Genomic DNA, 22,078 nt, shown 5'->3' with positions numbered 1-22,078 from the left:
TATTATGCATTTATATACTATATAATTTTTGGTGATTTAGTTTCTGCTTTTGTCATTTATATTAGTTTTATTATTATTTTTGTTTTATTACTCATTAGCCAAGGTAACATTTCGAATTTTAGTTTTTTATCTTTATATAAAACATGTATAAATAAAATTGTATAGAAAATTATTTAAAGGAGTAGTTCACTTTTAAAAAAAAACTTTTGCTGATAATTTACTCACCCCCATGTCATCCAAGATGTCCATGTCTTTCTTTCTTCAGTCGAAAAGAAAGTAAGGTTTTTGATGAAAACATTACAGGATTTTCTCCATATAATGGACTTCAATGGGGTCCAAATGAGAGTTTCAGTGCAGCTTCAAAGGTCTTTAAACGACACCAGACGATGAATAAGGGTCTTATTCTAGCAAAACAAGCATTTTGTCATTTAAAAAATAAATAAAAAAAGTTTAAGTTTTATAAGATCAAATGCTCGCCTTGCTCTGTTCTGTGATGCGCGTTCATGACTCTCCTGTTCGTTTCTCATCAAAATGAACGAATCTTTTTTCGAGTCATTTTCATTCGTTAAATCGACCAAATGACTCGAAAAAAGAAAGACATGGGCATCTTGGATGGCATGGGGGGGGGTTGGATATATAAAAAGAGATGTAAAAAGAAATGCATTAATGCTTTCAAATAAATTTGGATTATAAAATGATTATATTCAATTTTGAAATCCTTGCTGTGTAAACTCCAGGGACTAAACCCTGATCATCATTTAAAAACTTCCAATGTATGTAATTTTTTTTTTTTTTGTCTCATCTGTCTCTTTCAGTCACCATGTGGGCATGAATCAGGGGCCGGGTAATTTTGGCCGTGGCCAGTCTTACGAGGGTCAGCATAGTGGCGGTCAGTACAGCAGTGCCCCACCTCCCAGAAGCTATAACCAAGGAAACTACCGTCCACCCCGAAACAATTACCCTCAAAACCAGTGTGAGTTATACTTTCTAACTTAAGATAATTGAAAAATGAGAACCTAATATTTGCTGGTTGTCCTCTAATATTGATAATTTTTAGATCATCATGGCAGGGAACTTTTTGCACACACAATCAAGATCATTTATTAGCTTTAGCTTGATATGAAACGCAATTCCTTATCAGGGCTCTACATTAACAGTTGTCCGGAACAAGTGGTTTTTCTGAAGGGGCAAGTGAAAGAGATTTTATTTGCCCGACCGGACAAGTAGCCTGGTTAAAACTAAAAAATTTGATTTATTGGTCAAGCATACATACGAAGCATACATTTAATATGAATAGTGGAGAAATTGCCTTATTATAGTTTTAAAAAATGCCCCCAGGGTAAATATCACATGCTAATAGAACATCCAAGAGTATTTCTTCAGTATAAATTATATTTACACCACAAAAAAAATTATATTTTTACTTGGACAAGTGAATGACTGATTAACTTGTTTGAAGGACAAGGCTTAATGTCAAGCCTACAGTCCACTTTTATTCCAGTGGTCCAGAAACAGGCCTTTGTGTCTGAGCAGCGTTTAACACAGTAGTTTGGTGACACCAAGGGACAGGAGTCGCTCTTGATGTGTACAGTGATCTGTGTTCGTGAGCAGCTCCTGCGCTGCTCTCCTCCGCCGTCACTTTGATGTGCCAATTTGCAAGCTGATGAATAATGGCATCTGTGGGCGAATGGAAGCCGCCCTGCTGCCACTTGATGCAAATAGAGGTTTGGGGGGTTTGCTGATCACCGCTGCTCTTCAGTGGCCTGTGCACTCCGGCCCTGATGCAAAACCCTCCAGTTAAACATGCAGCCGAGTAACCGTCCTCAATGCCATTCATGTTTCTATGAATAAAGCCGGGTTCACACTGTACGATTTTGGCCACGATTTGACCGTTTGAGACAAATGTTGAGAATTGTGTCAGAGCCTAGACATTAACGCTTTGTTTCTGAAGGGGCGAGTGAACGAGAATTTTACTTGCCAGATCGGACTAGTAGCCTAATTAAAACATCACAAACACAGGAATGAATCTGATTTTGTTACGTTTAGTGTAAGTGGTGATCGATAGCGTATGATGTACTGACGGTAAAAAGGTTGTGCTTTTTAGGCTCGCGCAGCCTCTAGAGGAGAAATCGAAACGAATTAGAACAAAGAAACTTGATTTAACATACTGCGATACATTTTTATTTACATTTTTATTTATTTTTTTAATTCATAACAAATGATACAGTTAGGCAACATCACATGACCAAGAGTGCTGACTTCCTAAATACCACAATGATTGAAAATGACTACTTGTTTATTGCACTGACGTATGAGTTCACTTACGTTTTTAGACGCAATATTGAATTTGTTCCATTTCAGCAGTGAAAATATTTCCAAAAATAACCGCAGAACCATAACGCGTCTCACAGCAACACTCGGCCATGTTTTATTCCTGAATGATTCGGTGTTTTTGAACTAATCTGTTGAGTCAAAGATTCAATGACCCGTTCATAAACAACTGCCTCATTCTTTAATGAATTAGCCGTTTGAATGAATGATTCAGTGAAGTCTTTGATCACTAGATTGGTGATAGATTTTAAGTTACTTCCGCCTGGTCGCCGTTTTGCGGCTTTGAGATGGAAAACAAGACGATATAAGAAGAATACTTTTGTTCCAGCTGCAATTGAATTGCTAATTAATAAGAGAAGTTTTAGCACTTGACAGTTAATACGGATAGGGGATACGTATGTGTTATGGCGCAGTTTGTCATGAAGTCTAGTTGTCTATTTGTACATTTGTACGTGAAATATTTGTATTGTATGTTTTTATGTGGATGACCGAATACTTTTTTTATCTGTAATATAATTTTACCTGCGGGTACGAAATAAAAACTACCTACCTACCTAGATTGACATGTGTTGCACAGTATTCTAGGTTATTACGTGTGGATGCTTTTTTCTGTCCAATAATCAGAATCTCTGTTTTTTCCGAATTTAGTAGTAGGAAATTTCTAGTCATCCAATTTTTTTTATATCAGCTATGCAGTCCGTTAATTTTGTGAATTGGTAAGTTTTGTTAGATTTTGAAGAAATATAGAGCTGAGTATCAAAGCTAATTCCATGTTTCCTAATGATATCTCCTAATGGCAGCATGTACAGAGTGAACAGCAGCGGTCCTAGTACTGAGCCTTGCGGTACACCATACTGAACTTGTGATCGATAAGACATCTCTTCATTTACTGATAACGGTCATATAAGTTTGCTAGTGCAATTCCACTAATGCCAACATAGTTTAGCCTGGACCCGATGACAATGCAGTGCTGAAGTGCCAACTAGCCTCTCCCTAATGAGGATCCCTTTCCCACTCTACACATAAAGCGTTGTGAATTTCATTTCGCATACCCACCCCGAAGTGATAAAACAAAATTCTGTATCAAATTTGTAGACAAGACAAGTGTGTTCTGGTATGGTTTTGTAGGGAATTATAAACCTGCGCACATAAATTCAAACGCACAACCATAGACCCCTTTTGCGCCGACGTCACAGTTACGTCACGGCGCTAGCTGGAGGCAAAACAAAATGAAAACTGGAGGCGGCCAATGCAAACCAGCACATATTCGGCTACATACTAAGGAGCTTAAATTACTTTTATTATTATTAAATGTCATCTTATTGTGTTGCAAGTGCAAGTATCAATTAAAAATGAATATGCTGTATCTGGATTTTTTATTTCTAGAAAATATTCACATGAATAAAATCGCTGTCCGTTAAAAATAACTTTTGGAAATAACAATCGCGGTCCTGGACGGTGAGTGTCCTTATACATTAAGATAAAATCTGATTTTCTCCAGTCATTGTTAAAAAACAAGCTAACAATACTTGCTAACTAGCGTTAGTGAAGCGGCCAGAGGGATCGTTCTGCCTCCACCTAAGCTCCGCCCACATAAAAACGTCACCATGTTTACCAACTGAAAAGGGGTCTATAGAATCAATTCTTAATGTGTATGTGACCGGTTTATCACAGGTGCATGTTTAAAGTCTGTTTAGAGATATTCATATACATTTTTACCTTACAGTTACTGTAAATCCGGTATCTAGTTCATAAACGCCAGAGGAGAACTGGCCCTCGACTCAGCCTGGGTTCTCCCAAGGTTTTTTTTTTTCTCCATTGGGTCACCTCATGGACTTTTAGGACAACATTAGGTCACTTGATGGAGTTTTTCGGTTCCTTGCCACTGTTGCCTTTGGCTTGCTCCGTTGGGGATATTCAAATTAACCAACCAATCAGTAATACCATTGATCAGCTCTACCAAACGTGGATGTTTTTCCACTAAGAAACGAACATTTATTATGTTTTGATTGATACTGTGAAACTGCTTTGATGCAATCTATATTGTGAAAAGCACTATACAAACATACTTGACTTGACAGCCGATTGAGTTGGATGATTTCATCGGAGATCAAGTTTGTTTGCGTGTCAGATTTGACGCACACTCCTGTAGTCTGGCTTCTCCTACGACAACAGTCAGATCAAAAACCAATAGGAACCTGATGATGTAATTAGTAACAACACACAGCCACAGTCTCTTGTCACTTTCGAAACATCTTCTTTTGTGTTCCATCTAAAAATGAGTCTTTTCTGCAATTTATATCTTGCATTGTGACATTTTTTCCCATGCTGCCATACTGGAGCTTTGTTTCTCTAGTGGAGTGTGTCCGCGAGCTAGAGAGACCAAATCCTCGTTAACTTTTCCCAGCTCGCCGTCCTTCTCCCTCTCCCTCCCGCGGTGTCGGCTCAATGCGAAGTTCCCGAGACGCGCTGAAGGCTTTTGTCAACCCTAATCAAAACAGCTGGTGCTAAAGGACCAACTAGTGTATTACAGTCCTGCGGTCTTCATTCTATGGATATTGATAAGCTGTATTGTAGAGGTTCATTATGGGCTCATTACAGAGATCAGGGTCCATCTGTGCGTGTACGTCTGCGCTCTGGGACGATGTAATCCCTGTGTTAAGTTAATGAGAACACCGTTTACTGTTGTGTTTTTAATGCGTAATCCTATTTGGGCTTTGTGTCAACTGGCTTTAACTTCCCAACGTTCAGTGTGTGGACTGCAGTTGGTGTTTATTGAGAGCAGGATGAATTGGCTGTAATTTTGTCTTTCGTTTGACTGGTTGTGAGATGAGCTGGGATGAATTAGTGCTTGATAATAGAGGTGTAAGTGGGTGGTCCAACCTCTTTCTCTCTCTCTCTCTCTCTCTGGTCATTAGATCTCTCACTGCATTTTTGGAGGTGTTTATTGGCTGCCAAATTAAATGTCTAGGACATCTGACAGCATCTGTTGCATTCTGTTAATCACCATTGGTCTCGTCCTGCTTTTTTATAGTACGGCATGTACAATAGACGTCAATGAGGCAAGACACTGCAGCTGAAATATGCAAAAGTAATAGCCACAAGACTAATGTCATTAAAAATGCTCTGTATAGTCAACTTTACATCTCCATTATGACCAATTTAAGCACTTGGTCAGTGAAATCCCATTAGCTATATGGAAATCCCATAACACAATCTTACGTTTTGAATCGCTTTAATTCTTGATTAGATCATGTAATGATGGTTATGAGCTTGATGCTTTGATTACTTTTAACCAATGCTTTTTTTTTTTTTTTTAAGTGACTTAAATTGCATTCAATGCAGCTTGTGTCAGTGATATCCCAAAAAGCTATATGAGATTTCAATGACGGAAGAAAAATGTCAAATGCTGACAGAACTTGACAATTTGAGTGGAGACCATTTTTGAAAAGTCCATTCAGTGTAAACTTAAAAATTAGTAGTTGGATGCGCAGTGTTTTTATGTAAACTGGTCGTGTGCTGTTTTCATCCAATCAATGACACAGCAAATATGCAAATAAGAACATTTAGGAATATACTGTGTGAAACTCCAGGCAGCGTAAATGTGGATTATAAGCAGTGTGAAGCAAGAACCCAGGAATCAATTTACCTGGAGATTACATGACCATTTCATGTGTGAAAAGCCCTATAATTAATTAATTAACAGTTGTTTTTAACCCTCAAACCGTATTCACTTTATAACCCTTAATCCTGTAATTGTGGACAAATGTGGGCACAGGACTCAAGTGTGATCCTAATTTTAATTTATTATAAATATTATATCACTGTCTTCGATAAAGTTTTGTCTATCCATTTATGGTGTTTTTTTTTTTTAATTTGGGGGTATTTTTGAGTTTATTTACTTCAAAAAGTACCATATTTTCTATGTAAATTATGCTTATTTTTATGTTTTATTTATTTTATTTTATTTTAAGTACATTAAAATATCATTCCAATAAGTTCTTAGAGCTAAAACCTAAAGATGAAGTGACTTTGCCGTCACCTGGCGTCTTATTTTGGCTTATTTTATAATGCTCTAAATTACAGTTTTTCCCATTCTATGGGTGCCCATTTTTGACCCAAATACAAGATTAAGGAGGTTTTTTTTTTTCACCCACTTAACATTATAGAATTGAGTCAAAAAAAAATTGTGTGTTCAGGAGGCAAACATAGGAAAAGTAGCTAAGTCTTGTACCGCTCAGATCAAGGGAAGTATTTTTAAAAATTAAATAAATTATTTTGCCCACATTTGTCCAGAATATGGTTTTAGGGTTAATTGATGTGAAACCTATGATAACATCTTAACAAAATTAGCTTGAGGTTTCGTTGACCCTTTAAAGCCATTTGTGCAATTGCCCCATAGTCGTTACTATAAATGCATTTATTATTTTCTATGGTAAATGTCTTTGCATCGACACCTAGGTCATTTCTTTTTAAAGCCGTAAAATCCCGTTCCATTTTCTTCCCATCTTTACTCCACCTTCAAGCCTACATTTGTAAATGACAGCTTTTTCTTTTGGGCTGAAGTTCTTGTCTTTGTCCCTCACATACACACACACACACACACACACACACACTCACTCATCTCTGCTCCTGCCCCTATAAAACAAACAGCTCGGAGCCCCGCAGCTGGTGATCGCCTTGGCAACGGTGGATCAGGAAAGAAGCTGCTTGCTACTTTTTTTTAAAGTCTGTCTTTGTGAAGGACCTGCAGCGCTGGAACTAGAGCACTTGAGCTCGCCGCAGCGCCGGCTGATGAATGCTTATTTCATTTAGCACGGGAAGAAATGCAAATGTGCCACTTTTGACGTCCCCCACCCGCCCCAACAACACTAAATCTTGTTCATATTACTAGACGACACAATTCACTTCATCTTTGAGACCATTTTCCTTGAAGTTAGAAGCTGATACAAATTAGGTTAATTCTGTTTGATTAATTTATTTGTTCACTGATGCTTGGTTTGTGGTGTAGATTCCTCCCTAAAAATGCTGCTTTATGTCAGTGGAATTTATCAATTTGATTTGAATAAACATCCCACTCAAGTGCTGTCTATATCATTTGAGATCTTGTTTACAGTTGTGGCACCTCTTCAGAAAATCATTGTAGTTTTAAATCCAAGGTTCCACATTAAAGCAAATAAAATCATCGTATTTGAAACTAGAGCTGCCCGATTCAGGACGAATTGAGAATTTTTTATTTTTTTTACAACAGAGATCACGATTCTCCCATGATTCTGAACCGACAACTTAACAAAATAACATTTTGTCAGAACCTCTAGTCAATTTTTATTGCTGTAGTCTGAATGAGTTATTAAAGAAAAATCTGTTTGAATGAATTATTTAATGACTTTATTTTTTGAACAGTCACTAATAATGTAATCGATACAATCTTTATTTGAAATTTAAATTCCAAACGTGATTTGGTCTACTTTGATCGCTACCACCGACATCAGTGTTGATATCCGAACTATAAACTTTTATCCCACGTGCTTCTGTGATCAGTTGAATATTTGGATGTTCCTAAGGTGTTTTGAGTGATGCTAAGTGGTGGCTAGGGCGTTACTAAGGTTTTTCAGTGGTTGTTCGTGTTGAAATGTCATGGCTATGGTATTTTGGTGGTTGCTAGGGCGTTACTAGGGTGTTTCAGTGGTTGTTGGTGTGTGCTCATGTAATTTAGCACAGTTTTATAGTGGTTGCCAAGGTGTTTTAGTTATGCAGTTGCTGATGTATTCTATTGAGTTCTTGCTGTAGTGTTCGAAGTGGTTGCCAGGGTGTTTCTACAGCTTTACAATAGGTTCCATGTATTAAATATTTAACGCGTCCACGCAAACATGAACTATGAACAGTTGTTCACGTTGTGTTAACTGAGATGAATAAAAACTTTAACAAATGTATTGCTCATTGTTAGTGAATGCATTAACAACTAATGGGACCTTTACTGTGAAGTATTACTGTGTTTTTAGCATTGCCATGTGGTTGTTAAGGTATTAAGCTGTGTCAGTGGTTGTTAGGGCTGCTATGTGAAAGCTATGGTATTTTAGTGGTTGCTAGGGCGTTGCTAAGGTGTTTCAGTGGTTGTTCGTTCAGCTATGGTATTTTAGTGGTTGCTAGGGCGTTGCTAAGGTGTTTTTGTTATGCATTTGCTGAGGTATTCCTTTGGTTGCTTGCTGTGGTGTTCTAGGTGGTTGCCAGGGTGTTTCTAAAACATTACAATGAGGTTCCATTAGTTAATATGTAATGGCTCTTCGCAAACATGATCTACCAATGAACGACTGTATTGTAAACGTTATGATAATTGAGATTAATAAACTAACAAATGTTTTGCTCATAGCATTAACATTAACTGAGACATTGTTGTAAAGTATTACTGTTTTCAGTGGGGTTTTGTCATTGCCATTTGGTTGCCAAGGTATTCTAGTGGTTGCTAGGGAGTTGCTAAGGGAGTTATCAAGGTGTGTCGGTGGTTAGTGCTGGTGTGTGATCGCTATGATATTTTAGTGGTTGCTAGGGCATTACTAGGGGTGTTTCAGTGGTTGTTAGCGAATGTTTATTTCATTGAGCAAATGCATAACAAAAACACCTTAGCAACCACTATAAAACTGCTAGTTGATCTATTGTTTGCTTTGTATGTGTTCTAGGTGGTTGCCAGGGTGTTTCTAAAACTTTACAATAAGGTTCCATTTGTTAAATATTATATATTTTATGTTGTTAATTGTAAATGTATTTTTAATGGATCCATATTGCAAACATGGAGTTAGAATGAACAGTTGTGTTAACGTTATGTTAACTAAGATGAATAAATACTGTAACATGCGTTGCTAGTTGTCAATTAAAGCATTAACGTTAACTGAGACCTTATTCTTAAGTATCACTTTTTTTCAGTGTTTTCTTTTTAGCATTGCAATGCAGTTGCTAAGGTGTTCTATTGGTTGTTAGGGTGTTCCATGTGGTTGCCAGGGTGTTGCTAAGGTATTCTATTAATTGCTGTGGTGTTCTATAGGTTATGTCCCATATATTTGGGATGATTCGTGGCATGATTTGAGGATTGCTTCCTGTCTGGATCGCAGATGGGCATGAACTAGTCTTCTGCTTTAGTAAACGCCACTAATAAAACCTGTTTTCATCTTCACAGATGCCTGGCAGCCTCCGGCCAGCTCCACACCGTATACCAGGTAAGATGTTTTCTGTATCCTCACGGCCACATATATTCACTCCCGAAGGTCATTGCAAGGTGCTCCCACAATGCACCTGTGGCTATCTGCGTTATACGTCTCTTCATGCATTCAAGAATCCGAAGCAACCAAATAGACTCGAGTTACCTTTTCCCTCCCGCTGTTCGTCGTCTTCCTGTGTAGATACGAGTTATTGATGTTCTTCCTGGGGGGGCCGGCCTGGAATTAGTTTCTCTGCACGCTAAACAAATGTCCTGGTAAAGAGGTTTGCGGGGCTTAATGAGGCAGCACTAATGCGGGTGCAGTTCACTGTCTCTTGTGCACGGGGGCCGCACAGAGCCGCCATTGATTCTGGCTCCAGACCACTTCAGGGACTAATCAGCTTCTTTTGGTTCAACTTTTTCGGCCCGGCAGCCCATTGTGGCCCTGCGTCACCTTAGGTCAGTAGTTATTAGAGCAGAGTTTCTTTTAACCGTTCAGGACGGAGCCGAATGAAACGCACAAGGAACCTGGAGGAGGGATTATGGATTCCTCAGGAAGATTGTGACCTGCGTCAGTAATGAGGGATGCCGGTCTGTCCAGATCCCGCTTTAGAGACCGATAGATGTTTGACAGACGTGGGTAGGTGAGCCGGTTTTGGGAACGAGAACGTGTTATTCGTGGCGTTCGGAATTTTGCGTTTTAAAATGCTGATTGTTCTGCCTTGGGTTTGAGCTTTTTGCAGTTTCAAATGGTCTAATGAAAGATTAGGTCTTAGACATCCAGGAAAAATTAGTGGGTGTCAAAAATATGATGACTATAGATATTCCCACAATTTTCTTAAGATTTGGATATTTAATTATTTTTTTTTATTTTTTTTTTTTTTGATGTTATAACAACAAACTTATGACAAAGGAAATATCTAGTCTCACCAAAGCAGCATTAAAATTGATCTTTAAAATTGATCAAAAATACAATAAAACTAATTTTGTGAAATATTTGCAATTTAAAATAATGAAAAATATATATTTTAAATTTATATTTTTAAATGTATTAATTATATATATATTTTTTTTTTAAATATATGTTATTTATGTGTATGTATATATATATATATATATATATATATATATATATATATATATAATAACTTAAATATATATATTACATTTATATTGATAAATGTATTAATATATGTGTGTGTGTGTATGTATGTGTATATATATATATATATAATACATTTTTATATATATATATATATATATATATATATATTAATAAATTTATATATATATATATGAATACATTTATCAATATAAATGTGTGTATATCTATATATATATATATATATATATATATATATATATATAATTTAAAAATATACATTTAATATATATATTTAAGTTTTGTTTTTTTAATTGCAAATAATTTATTTCACACAATTAGTTTTGTGAAATTATGTTAGATAATGCCTGTCGCTTTTAATAAATTTCATGCATTCTAGCTGAATAAAAGTATTAATTTCCTTCCCAGACAATCTTATTGACTTCAAACTTTTGAACAGTGGTGTTCCTTTACTTATAATCTACGTTACCTTTATTACTTGTATTATTTTTACTGCTCTATCGGGTTGTATTTTTTCTGAAGCTTCCTGGAGACTGTTTACTTGAGTGAGTTTTATTTGTTTAAAGTGCTCTTGTTTGCTCTCCACAGGTTCCAGCAGGGCGCTCAGGGCTGGGATCAGTCGTACCAGCAGAACCAGCAGAGAGGACGAGGAGGCTGGAGACCCGCGCACGGCCAGCAGGACCACCGCGGCGGAGGAGGAGGAGGAGGAGGAGGACGCTACAACTGGAGCTGAAAACCTCTTATTTTCTATTCCAACATAACATTGTCTTTTTTTGGGCTGTTGATTTGTAAAGATTTTCTCGTTTTTTTTTTTCTGTTTTACTGACAAACTGTTCTTATGTACTGATTTTTAAGAATATGCCTGTAAAACTTATGAAATACACATAAGAGAAAAGACTGCTGTGTTTGATTTATTTGTTGTGTGTTTGTGTGTGTGTGTGTGTGTGTGGCATTCATTAGATTCTCGATTTTAATGTTGCTCTATTTATAAACTCCTAATTCATTTTTTTAGTGTATTTTAATCTTTAAATTAATATTCATAGCTTATCTTTTAGCAATTATAGATGCAGATGGACATTTTGAGAGTCTGTTTAAATTGAATTAATTGGTGAATGGAGTATACGACAATGATGAGTAAATCTGCTACTTTAGTAGAAGCTGTGCTTTCAGTTTTAATTTTTGACCAATTAGATTATAATTCTTTTGAATCGAGAAAAATAAGATTTGACTGAGCAACGCAAAACCCAACGGTCAATAAACTCTTTAAAATAAAAACAGTTTTAATATTAATTCGAGTAATAATGGTCTCATTGTTTAATCAACAAAAATGAATGCATATAAACGGTGAAGAAAAAATCCTGCTGTATATTGAGACGCATTATTTTCGCGAGCAAACAATGACACGAATTCGTGCTAAGGAACTAAAATATTTTCTATTTTTACTCTAAATCGCTTCAGTTAAGATTTTTAACAAGTGTTTTTCCGCAATTATTTCAAAGAGATTTCATAAATGTAATGTGAATAATTGGTTTGCTCAAACTATTTGAGGAACAAAAAAAGGTTTCTTTCGTATTTGCAGCACTCATATTTATTGTTTTCCTTTTTAAACTTACAAAAGACTTCAAGAAAGCATTCTTTGTCCAGTGTTAGATATTTACACAAAACATCTCTTCTTCTTCTAGCTTGTATTTTACAAAGCAACAAAAATGATGTCGGATTAAACTAGTCCTCATCTCACACACACACTCATCCGCGTGAAGCTTTTCATTCAATAATGATTTAAAGTTACAATCCATACAATTCACATGAGGGTCCTGAATCAGTTTTTAAAAAATGAGTTTTAAAAAAGGTCTTTCTGTAAATGCGCGTACTGGTCCGTTTCCCGGCGGAAGTGTCACCATGTTCTGCCGTAAAGCAGGTTGGAGCTCACCATGCTGTTCGTGTACTCGATGAGCGCAGCGTCAGTCATGAGGGGAGGACTGGGAGACATCTCCTCCAGATCCTCCGCTGATCCTAAAGCTAAAGAATCGCTGCCCATTACGTTCTGGACCGGTGTCGGTGTGCTGGAGCCGTTCTGACACGGTTTACCGTCCTTCACGAGCACTGGCACGGCCACGCGCCTCGGGGACTGTTGCGCGCACAGGTTAGCGGTGTCCGGCTGCTGGGTCGCTTTATCCTTCGCCTGGCGCTTCATTTTATACCTGTGGTTCTGGAACCAGATCTTGACCTGGGTCGGGGTTAGGTGTATCATGCTGGCCAAATGTTCCCTCTCCGGTGCCGACAGATACTTCTGCTGCTTAAAGCGCCGCTCGAGCTCGTACACCTGCGCTTGAGAGAAGAGCACGCGCCGTTTCCTGCGCGGCGCCGCGTGTAAAGTCACCATAGATTTACTTGCGTCCATGCCCGGTAATGTGCCCATGTTCATGCCCGCTGAGGGACCCATAAACCTGGAGACTGCAGAGAACAAGCACATTAATATTAGTGTGATAATAATAAACGTTATTTATAGCACTTGTCAGGCATAAATGCAGTTCAAAGTACTTTACGTCAAAATTAGTCAAAATCACATTCGATAAAAAACGTGCATCAAACATACGAGATAAAATAAATTAAATGCAACACATACAGGATAAAATATTAAAACATATATCTGCTACCACACATATAGGAAATGCTAAAACATATAGGAGATAATTTATTATAAACCCAATTCTAAATGCCAGTTAAGTTTCTTTTACAAAATGATAAGTGTACTAGCTTCCACAATATCTGAGGTTTTTGACGCATTATACAGTTCAACAACTCATAAAAGCTTTTTAGTATGAAACAAAAATTATTTTAGAAATATATAATTATATTCTAGCATTATAGACCTATAACATTTTTAAATGATTTCCTGTTTTACGGATGATGGAGCTACAAAACATCCACTTATTTAGGACTATTATAAATGAAATCGAATACAAATAAGAATTAAGCAAATCGAAAGGAGAAAAGAATTAGGGGAAATTGTATATATACTGAAAAAAAAATGTTTACGATCCACTTATTTTAACTCATAAAATGCATAAATTGAAATAAAAAGGAAACGATACGGGTGAATTTGTGAAGTAAAAATACTGAAATAATATTTACTTGTAAACCGTACATTAAAACGTACTATTTTTAACTTCGAAAAATAATATTTACACAGTCTATCTATCTATAGGCCCATTTATTTATTGAGGTTTCTGATGTGTGAAGAATCAATGCATTATTTAGCTACGTTACATAATCTACAGAATGAAATGCATGATGCAAGCCAAATTCCAGTCGTGACAGTATGTAAACAACCTTTATTAAAAAAAATATTTTCCTTTTGTTTTTGTTAAAGTAACCTAATACTTTATTGATATTATGAACCATAGTGATTCCGATATTTTGAGTTTCTATTGATTAAAACAATTTCCTTCATTGTATTCATTTCAGTGAACTCGAAATTTGAAGGTAGCCTAACCAAGTTACTTTTTTTAAGTTAATTCAACAATATTTATTTTTTCCTCTATGTGCTAAATGGCAAAAACTTAATTTAAAAAAATGACAGCTTTTTTGTTTGATATATTTTTCTGTAGCTTTATACAGAATAGACTCACTTGTCGGGTATCTGGGCTCCGGGTTCGAGCCGTACCAGGCCGTGGCGGTCGCGCCGGTCCTCATGCTCTCCTGGTAGGACGGCAGGTCCCCCATGGCTCCGATAGTCCCGTTGCAGTATCCTCCCATGGCGCTGTGCGAGAACTGCGAGTGCGGCATGTGGTAGGTGTTGTGGCCCATGCTGTGCTGCTGAAGATTCGCCTGAGAAACCTGAGTCTGTCTGTACAGAGGAGACGCCAGGCTCACGCTGCTCTCCATGGCCGCAAACTTCCTGAAGGTCTCCTCAATCGGGCTCAAAATATCGCTCACTGAGAAAGGCGTTGAATGTTTGGGGCTCAAGGACATGGTTCAGCCCGCGAGCGAGTTTGCTGAAGCTGCCACAGGCCCGTGGATGATGCTGTGCGACCGCCAGACGCCAAGTGTCCTCCGTGCGTAACCGCGCTCTCTGAGCTCCGACTGCGCGCGCTGGAGAGAGGCGAGTCCTGGACGCTCTTATTTCTGCCTTATTCCCGTCAGACTGCTGCTGTACGACAAACACGAGGGGCGGAGCAACGAGCCAAACGAGCCATTGACATCCTAGTAATTGAAGAAAATACTCACGGAGCAAAAGATACAGAAAGAATGCCATCAGAACGACTCCGCTCGCAAATGTGTATCATTTTGCGCTTCCAAGTGCGTTTTTTTTTTTACATAAATCTATCCAAAGCTTTCGCATTATGATAAGTGGCGCTCACGACCTGAATGCTCCTCTAAACGCCGGAGATTTCTCTTTAGACAAACTTGACAGCTCAGTTTAACATGTAATGCGTCAGGTTAGACTATAATTTCACAGTTTATGCTAAAAATATACAATATATATTTTGATTAAATCCAATCCAAAGCTGATTAGCTCTATTTAAATGACTTTTTTGATGAATAGTTTTTTATAAACTCTTGTGGTTCACTAAATACGCGTATTTACTTTACTAAGGCCTACAAGATGAAATCATTTCTATTTCAAATTCGTGTGGTATTTTTCAGTATGCAAATTTAGGACCTCTCAACCCTGTGGAATATGAAGTCAGAGGGCATGGCCAGCAAGCACAAAACACAGCAGTGTGTTTCCACATCCACAGTCCGCTCAGAGCAACCTTTAAAAAAGAGCGAATGAGGGAAAATTTGTGAATATTCAAAGAGTCAAAGGAGTCAAAGGCAGAAGTTCGAAATGAAAGCGCACAAAACATGCCAGGTAATAAATCGATAGTTTGTAGTTTTATAATTAAATAAGAAATGGAATGTGAAGTCACAAAAACAAAGCAGGTCAGAAATGTGTTTATTCGAATTCCTTCTTGATCATTTAAACTCAGCCTGCTTTTATTCGATAAGGTCTCACGTTCTTGTGATTCATGGAAAAGTAGCCTATTATGCATTAACAATTAAACCTTGGAAACGGTTTTTTTTTTCGTAAACTGACGAATATTTACGCCTTTTCTCTGGCCGCGTAATCTATTAAACAAGCACGATAAAGAACTGAGAGATTCGGATTTATTTTTTATTTAGTCGGCCTCTAAAAAACAAGTCATGTTTATAAAGCCACTTTGGAACAGTTGCATTATTTCCAAATATGCCGAAACATGTGGAAAGGGGCAATGGGGAAATGGCGCGCAGTGATGTCGATCAATTTTACGCGTTATCTACATTTTAAATGCAGGACTTTTTGTCATTTTAGCTTCATTTAATGTGGAAAACCTAACTGTAATTGTGCAGATTTAGCAGATTTTACGAAACTACAAAAAACGGATTTTAAATCACTGCGTAAAATGCAATCAGAACAAACTGGCACGAATTTAATATTACTGTATAATTTTTGTTTATGTTATTGATGATTATGCTTTTTTTATCTGTAGTATTTGTGTTTTAAAATATGCAATTGGATGTATTTGTATTAAAGGTTGTTAGTGATAAGGATATGTGTGGCTCCAAATCGGAAAGCGCGCAACCGCGAGAGTTTCTTTGTTGAATCTGCTTGATTCGCTCCTCAAAGGCTGTGTGTGTGAATCTCCAGGTGTGCATGTGGCACTGTGGCGCGCTCGAGGACGCATTCCAGCCTGTGATGAGGTGAAAGGTCCAACGCAAGTGACAGAGCACTTAAACAGCCTTTCTTCTGCTGTCTCCCGCAATTAATGTTATTGAAGGACTGAAATGATGCTAATAGTTAGACAGAAAGCCTCTGGCTGTGTGGAAATACATGTATCTAATCAGTTCGCCATTGCATTTGAGTGAAATCGCGTTTATAAAAATGTGTAAGCTAAAAAGAGCATCTGAAGAATTCCCTGCAGTGATTTGAGGTGAGGTGTGAAATTATTAGCTTTTGCCGAACTGTTTTAATATCTCTAGATATTTCTTTGAGCTCCACGAACAGACTTCATAAATACTTCATAAAAATTAATTGTATAGGCCTGTAGTTTCATGCTTTAATTTTTCATAATTATAAAAAGACAAAACATTGTTGGTTTTATTTTTAAACTTTTTTTTTTTGCAAGACAAAAATATTTCCAAACTAAACTCCAACGAAATGATGGGAAAACAATCAATCAAAATTGTCTTTTCTATTTTTTTTTTTCCTGAAATGGTCTGGAATCAAAATATGTCAATAGAGGACTTTTATCTATTTAATTTCAGCTTGCGCTTCTTCTTCCTCCTCTTATTATTATTATTATTATTTATTATTTATTATCATTTATCGCTAAATGGAACATCGTTTTTATTTTGCAACAACACTCCAAATGTAGCTATTATTTACTTGTGCATGTTTTTACGTTTTTTATTTCCTTGTAAAAATATATTTTAAATATGTTACATATATGATCATTATTTTACAGATTATAACATGTGAAACTTGCATATAAATAAAGTTTACACGTTTAATAGCCTAGTCTAACCAAATATATCCCCATGTACATTGCTTTGTTTTTTTTAGCTCTATCACGATAATATCTTTAAAAATATCTTTAAATATTTAAATATTTTAATATAAATAAAAAATATCCGTGACGTGTCAGTTAAAACACAATAGCTACACTCAACACTCTGCGTTACGAGGCAACAGTGTTTAAAACATGACAATTAGATATTTTGTGACACGAAAGAATGCACAAAAAACAGCACTATGAAAATATATTTTATGCACGGAAGAGAAAACAGAATATTTATTCTTAAATCAAATCATATAAGATTATGTATTTGAATGGTTAAAGAAAACTGTGATCGTTGCACGGTTAACATAAATGGGCGCATAAACAGTAAACAAAGACAGCATATCGACGATTTACAGGTTTTTCTTTTTATATATAAGAAAAAGAAGAATCTGTGATTGTGGTGATGAATATGGCATAATTATGATATGTGATGACGCTTTAATTGTATTCTATTTCTCTCACATGTGTTTTACATGTCAAATAATTGTATTTTGTCAAAGTAAACTGATATATAATATTGTTGTTAAATATATAGCCTATAATATAGGCTATATGACAACAACCTTGTAGATCAATTTACTTTGACAAAATACAATTAAATACAATTTTATAAATTATTCAAAGCAAACATTTTTCCACCAGTCCAAATATATCCAAAACAAAACGTTGGGTTTTTAGGCCATGTTCTCTGTTGAATTCACATCTGACCTTTAATCTCCTCCCCCTCTTCAGTTGAGCTTTACATCAGTTCTTTCTCACATACCTACCCACCTTCTCTCTCTCTCTCTCTCTCTCTCTCTCTCTCTCTCTCTCTCTCTCTCTCTCTCTCTCTTTGTCCTGCCTCTTCCCCCTCACCTAGCAGCAGCTCTCTCTCTCTCTCTCTCTCTCTCTCTCTCTCTCTCTCTCTCTCTCTCTCTAATGAGAGAGCAGTGTAGGCCAGCTGAGCTCCTGCAGTGTTTGAAGAGGCGACCCACTCTGCCCAGTTTAAAGACTGGGTTCAGACCACCTGGCATCTCCACAGCGGACCCATGTCACCCCATCAAACCAGTCCCTTTTTAAAGTTTGCAGTCTGGTTTTACTTTAATCCATATTAAATTGAATTAGCTTTATCTAAAAAGATAGCTTCGGCTTATTATTTCTGTTCTGGCAATGCTAATGTATTAGCATATACAGATACTGATGAGATGTGATCTCTGATGACTGATGATAGTGTGTATAATATTGGCTCGCTGTGTGTATGGTCTGAGAGCAGTGTTTGATTTTGAGCACTTTTTTATGACAATTGTTAGCAATTCAGAAAAAAAACTGTACGATCTGGGTAAGGAAAGTGAATGATCCGTTCCCATATTTAACATGTCAGATGCAGGAGAAATGGAAGATTTTTTTTTTACAATTGCAACACTCTATAAAATTCGACTTTTTCCCCCCACAATTAGCAAAATCTTACACTCCAAGAGCAAAACACAAAGCTAGATTTGCACAACTGTAAGAGCATTGTCAGCTTCACACTTCTTGAAAAACACACACAGTGATTTGAAGAACACTAAACACTTATACACATCACAGAAGTATATCATGATGTCACTTCCTTGCAATTCCAAAGCATGGACTGTCAAATTCCCACACCAATATGAGCCAATCTGTTAAACACAGCCATCATCTGCTAAACTGTAGACACATCAATCGGGTTTAAGCAAATGCAGTGGGTATGGTTCACCTGCCTTTTTTTTTCCAGATTATTTTTGTTGTTGTTATTTACTGTAGTAATTGTAACCTGTACTGGATACAGTATTTTACGTTTGTCTGTTGTTTGCTGACTCCGTGTTATACACACTACTGTAGTAGCAGAACAACTGGGACATGTTGTGTTGTCATTCTCCATGTTGACTGATTTGGGTATATGGAGAAAAGCAGCATTGGTCTTGTTGTGTTTGGTGAACTATTGTAGTTGCACTTTCTCTGTGTACTTCATTTACAGTAGCCTACTAATCAATGAGAATTAGACTTGCTAAACGTGTTTTAGGTTAGCAACAGCAGTGTGTAACTGGTTCAAAAATATTGAAATCATATGAAATGTGTGTGTTTCGTATGGTACCAAAATATTGTTTTCTTGAAGTCGTTTATAGTTTTGACAAAAGTGCTCCATTTTGCAATGATCTGAAGTGTTGTGCTACTGTAAAAACTGCGACGTCTTTTGACCATACGTCAATATCCGCCTTTTTAGGGCCCCCTTGACGTTAGTTCGGTCACGGGGTAGGCTTAGGGTTAGGTTTAGGTCTGGGGTAGAATTAGGATCCGATAACGTCATCTACCGACGTTTAAGGGGGGCCCTAAAAAGGCGGATATTGACGTATGGTCAAAAGACGTCCCAAGACGTCAATTGTATGACGTCTCGGGATGACACCGTCTTCACTCGGACGGACGCGCGCTTCAATCAGTTGCGGATATCGTCATCATGGATATTGTAGTATCTATTGCTATTAAATACCCTAACTACTATGTCGGTAGACAGAGAGACCTAGACAAGACCGAGAGGTCCGAAACAAGACCAAAGACCGTTAAGGCTTTTAAAACTGAAATCGAGGCAACACCGGTCTCGAGACATAGGCTACATCGCTATGAGCACGTGCAGGCTTATTTATGCATCCATATCAACACTTCAGCAATTAAGGATGTCAGGATGAAGTGACATTGCTTCCTTTGTAATATTTGCTGAGGTAAGCAGATCAATGTTTTGTGAAGACTGTCTACAGAAGAACCCTCGAGAAAGCTTAAAGCACTCAGGTGCGCCCACACACAACTAAATGACATCTGACTTTACGTGGAGACGTTCAGGTTCAGCGAAGCACAGAAAGACGTTCTGGATCAGCAGAATAACAACATCTCTTTCACTTAAATCATCCGAAAAAACACGACTCACAGGAGGAGGCTCCAGCCAAAATCATGTGAGATCTGAGTTTAATGTCAGAAGCGATTTAGACTCAAAATATAAGATCTATAGCCTCACAATATTGTAGGTAAAGAGCAATTTTTAAGATTAAAGAGAGTCTTCTTTTCTTTCTCATGTTTGGATCACTGAAAATGATGATCTACTCTGTTCTGGAATGTCGCCACCTCCAGGCCAAAGAAAACAATCCTCAATATTTCATTTACTTTCAAAGAATGTTACGTTTGTTTTTGTTTTGTTTTTTTACCAAAAGTGTATCTATTTTGGACAGGAAATGAGTAAGTGGTTCACCTAAAAATATGAATTTATTAAGGCTTGAATATAATTAGGCTACATAAAAAAAAAACATTGCTAAGGGATTACATAATCCCTTAAAAAAGGCTAAAGCCAAAAAGGTTAGCTACAGTAAAACACTGTAAATGAAAAGCATGTTTCAGTCACTCAGAAGAGATGTGCACTGCAGAATCACGGTCAGTGTGTGTGTGTGTGTGTGTGTGTGTGTGTGTCTGTGTGTGTTCTGCTTCAGCTTCACATCTTCATGTTTGAGGACTTTGTCCACATCTTAGACTCTGTCGTCTACAGGCGAAGGGAAAAACCCTGAAGCAGATCCAGCCTTGACAACACTACACACACCTGCTCGTCCTCGTCCTCCGTGTTTACCTCCTCTTACACTCTCTCTCTTATATTGTTTCCATCGCTGGTATCAACATTCAGTGTAACACTTTGAGTCTGTATTGACTCTGAACTCACGTCTTGTACACTTGGTTTGATCAGATCATTAGAAATAAGTGAACAATTTTGAGTCGTTGTGTTAAAAGATGACAATGTTGTGTTTAACTTTTGCCTCCCTGTGTTTAGTGTTGTGAACCACAAGTGCATCACCGTGTGAAATGTGTTTTAGTGAGTGAGAATAGATTTGTGAAAAAAGAGTGCATGAGATTTGAAACAGTGTTTTAACTAACTTGTTTAATGTTTTACAGAAAGAGGGATTTATTCGACAAATTGATTTAGTCTATTGAGAATTAGAGAATGGCTTTCAGTGTTTTAGCGATTCAGAAAAACTGCAAGGATTACAGGAATAGAAAACACACACAGACACATTCACAGAGATGCAAGTTCTTTGTATCATATAAAGATAAACACAGATAAACAGTTTTAATAGCTTTTCTATTAGGTCTAGAAAATGAATTTTCAAGTTCTTTAATGACAAAAGGGTTTTTCTGAAAGAAAAAAAAGTATGAATGTGAAATGTGACTAATAAAATTACCAGATTGATTACAAAAGGATCCTTATTCACACTGTTATGACAGGCCTATTTTAAATATCCAAACATTTAATTTTCAAAATGCAAATCAAAATTGAAGAGTAGCCTATCTTTTCATAGACACTTCTTTCACATAATGTTTTTGTTTCAACAAAAACTATGAGGTAACAACCAGACACTTTCCCAAAAGAGGTCACTAACAAATAAGCCAAATGCTTAGTGGAACCTCCTTTAAAAATAGAGAACGAATAGATTTGTTGTTGTTTTTGAACTGTAAAATACTGTATGAGTTGAGTTAATTATGGGCATATCAACATCACATCTCTCAACATAAGTTATGTGTTGTGTTTTGTATTTGTCACAAGTTTTGCGACGTTCGCGCGTCGCTGTGACGTCAAATCCTTCCCATAATTCCTAAACATTAAGAATGGACATGGCGTCTTCATGAAGAACTCAGCTGAGACAAAGGTCAGTTTTCTGCATGTCATTTTAAAAATCTGAACCTGAAATCCTTGAAGTTTTAATTTAAAAATATATAGGCTACATCGAGCTTTACAATAGAAAATTCGCTAAGGCCATCCTTGAATTCAGCTTGACATTCCCATTCCCAGTTAAAGACTCATCAAATGCCATC

General features: G+C 36.9%; 2 protein-coding genes and 1 long non-coding RNA gene across 4 annotated transcripts in view; 1 reads left to right on the top strand and 2 right to left on the bottom strand.

The window, feature by feature from the left end:
* Positions 1-276, bottom strand: part of LOC148976880 (uncharacterized) — a 115,781-nt gene extending 115,505 nt beyond the window's left edge. Inside the window, exon 1 of the long non-coding RNA XR_016146090.1 lies at positions 226-276. This is a non-coding gene — a long non-coding RNA (uncharacterized LOC148976880). The remainder of the gene's footprint in view (positions 1-225) is intronic.
* The window catches only part of xrn2 (5'-3' exoribonuclease 2), a 36,936-nt gene extending 25,393 nt beyond the window's left edge, over positions 1-11,543 (top strand). For both annotated transcript variants that reach the window (XM_039674357.2, XM_039674356.2), the window contains 3 exons: positions 816-973; positions 9,503-9,542; positions 11,235-11,543. In XM_039674357.2, the coding sequence (XP_039530291.2) occupies positions 816-973; positions 9,503-9,542; positions 11,235-11,379 (343 nt within the window). In that variant the 3' untranslated portion in view covers positions 11,380-11,543. The remainder of the gene's footprint in view (positions 1-815; positions 974-9,502; positions 9,543-11,234) is intronic.
* A 674-nt stretch (positions 11,544-12,217) lies between these two features.
* Positions 12,218-14,888, bottom strand: nkx2.4b (NK2 homeobox 4b). The gene is made up of 2 exons (XM_039674345.2): positions 14,279-14,888; positions 12,218-13,100 (listed from the first exon to the last, which is right to left on the bottom strand). Exons 1-2 carry the CDS (start codon positions 14,619-14,621, stop codon positions 12,541-12,543), a joined length of 903 nt encoding a protein of 300 aa, XP_039530279.1. The 5' UTR covers positions 14,622-14,888; the 3' UTR covers positions 12,218-12,540.
* Positions 14,889-22,078: the final 7,190 nt, after the last annotated feature.

Source organism: Pimephales promelas, chromosome 13 (genome assembly GCF_988280905.1).
Source record: "Pimephales promelas chromosome 13, fPimPro1.hap1.1, whole genome shotgun sequence".
NCBI classification, from domain to species: domain Eukaryota; kingdom Metazoa; phylum Chordata; class Actinopteri; order Cypriniformes; family Leuciscidae; genus Pimephales; species Pimephales promelas.
Note: the sequence above shows the minus strand (reverse complement) of the source record. Positions and strands in the feature narration are given on the sequence as shown.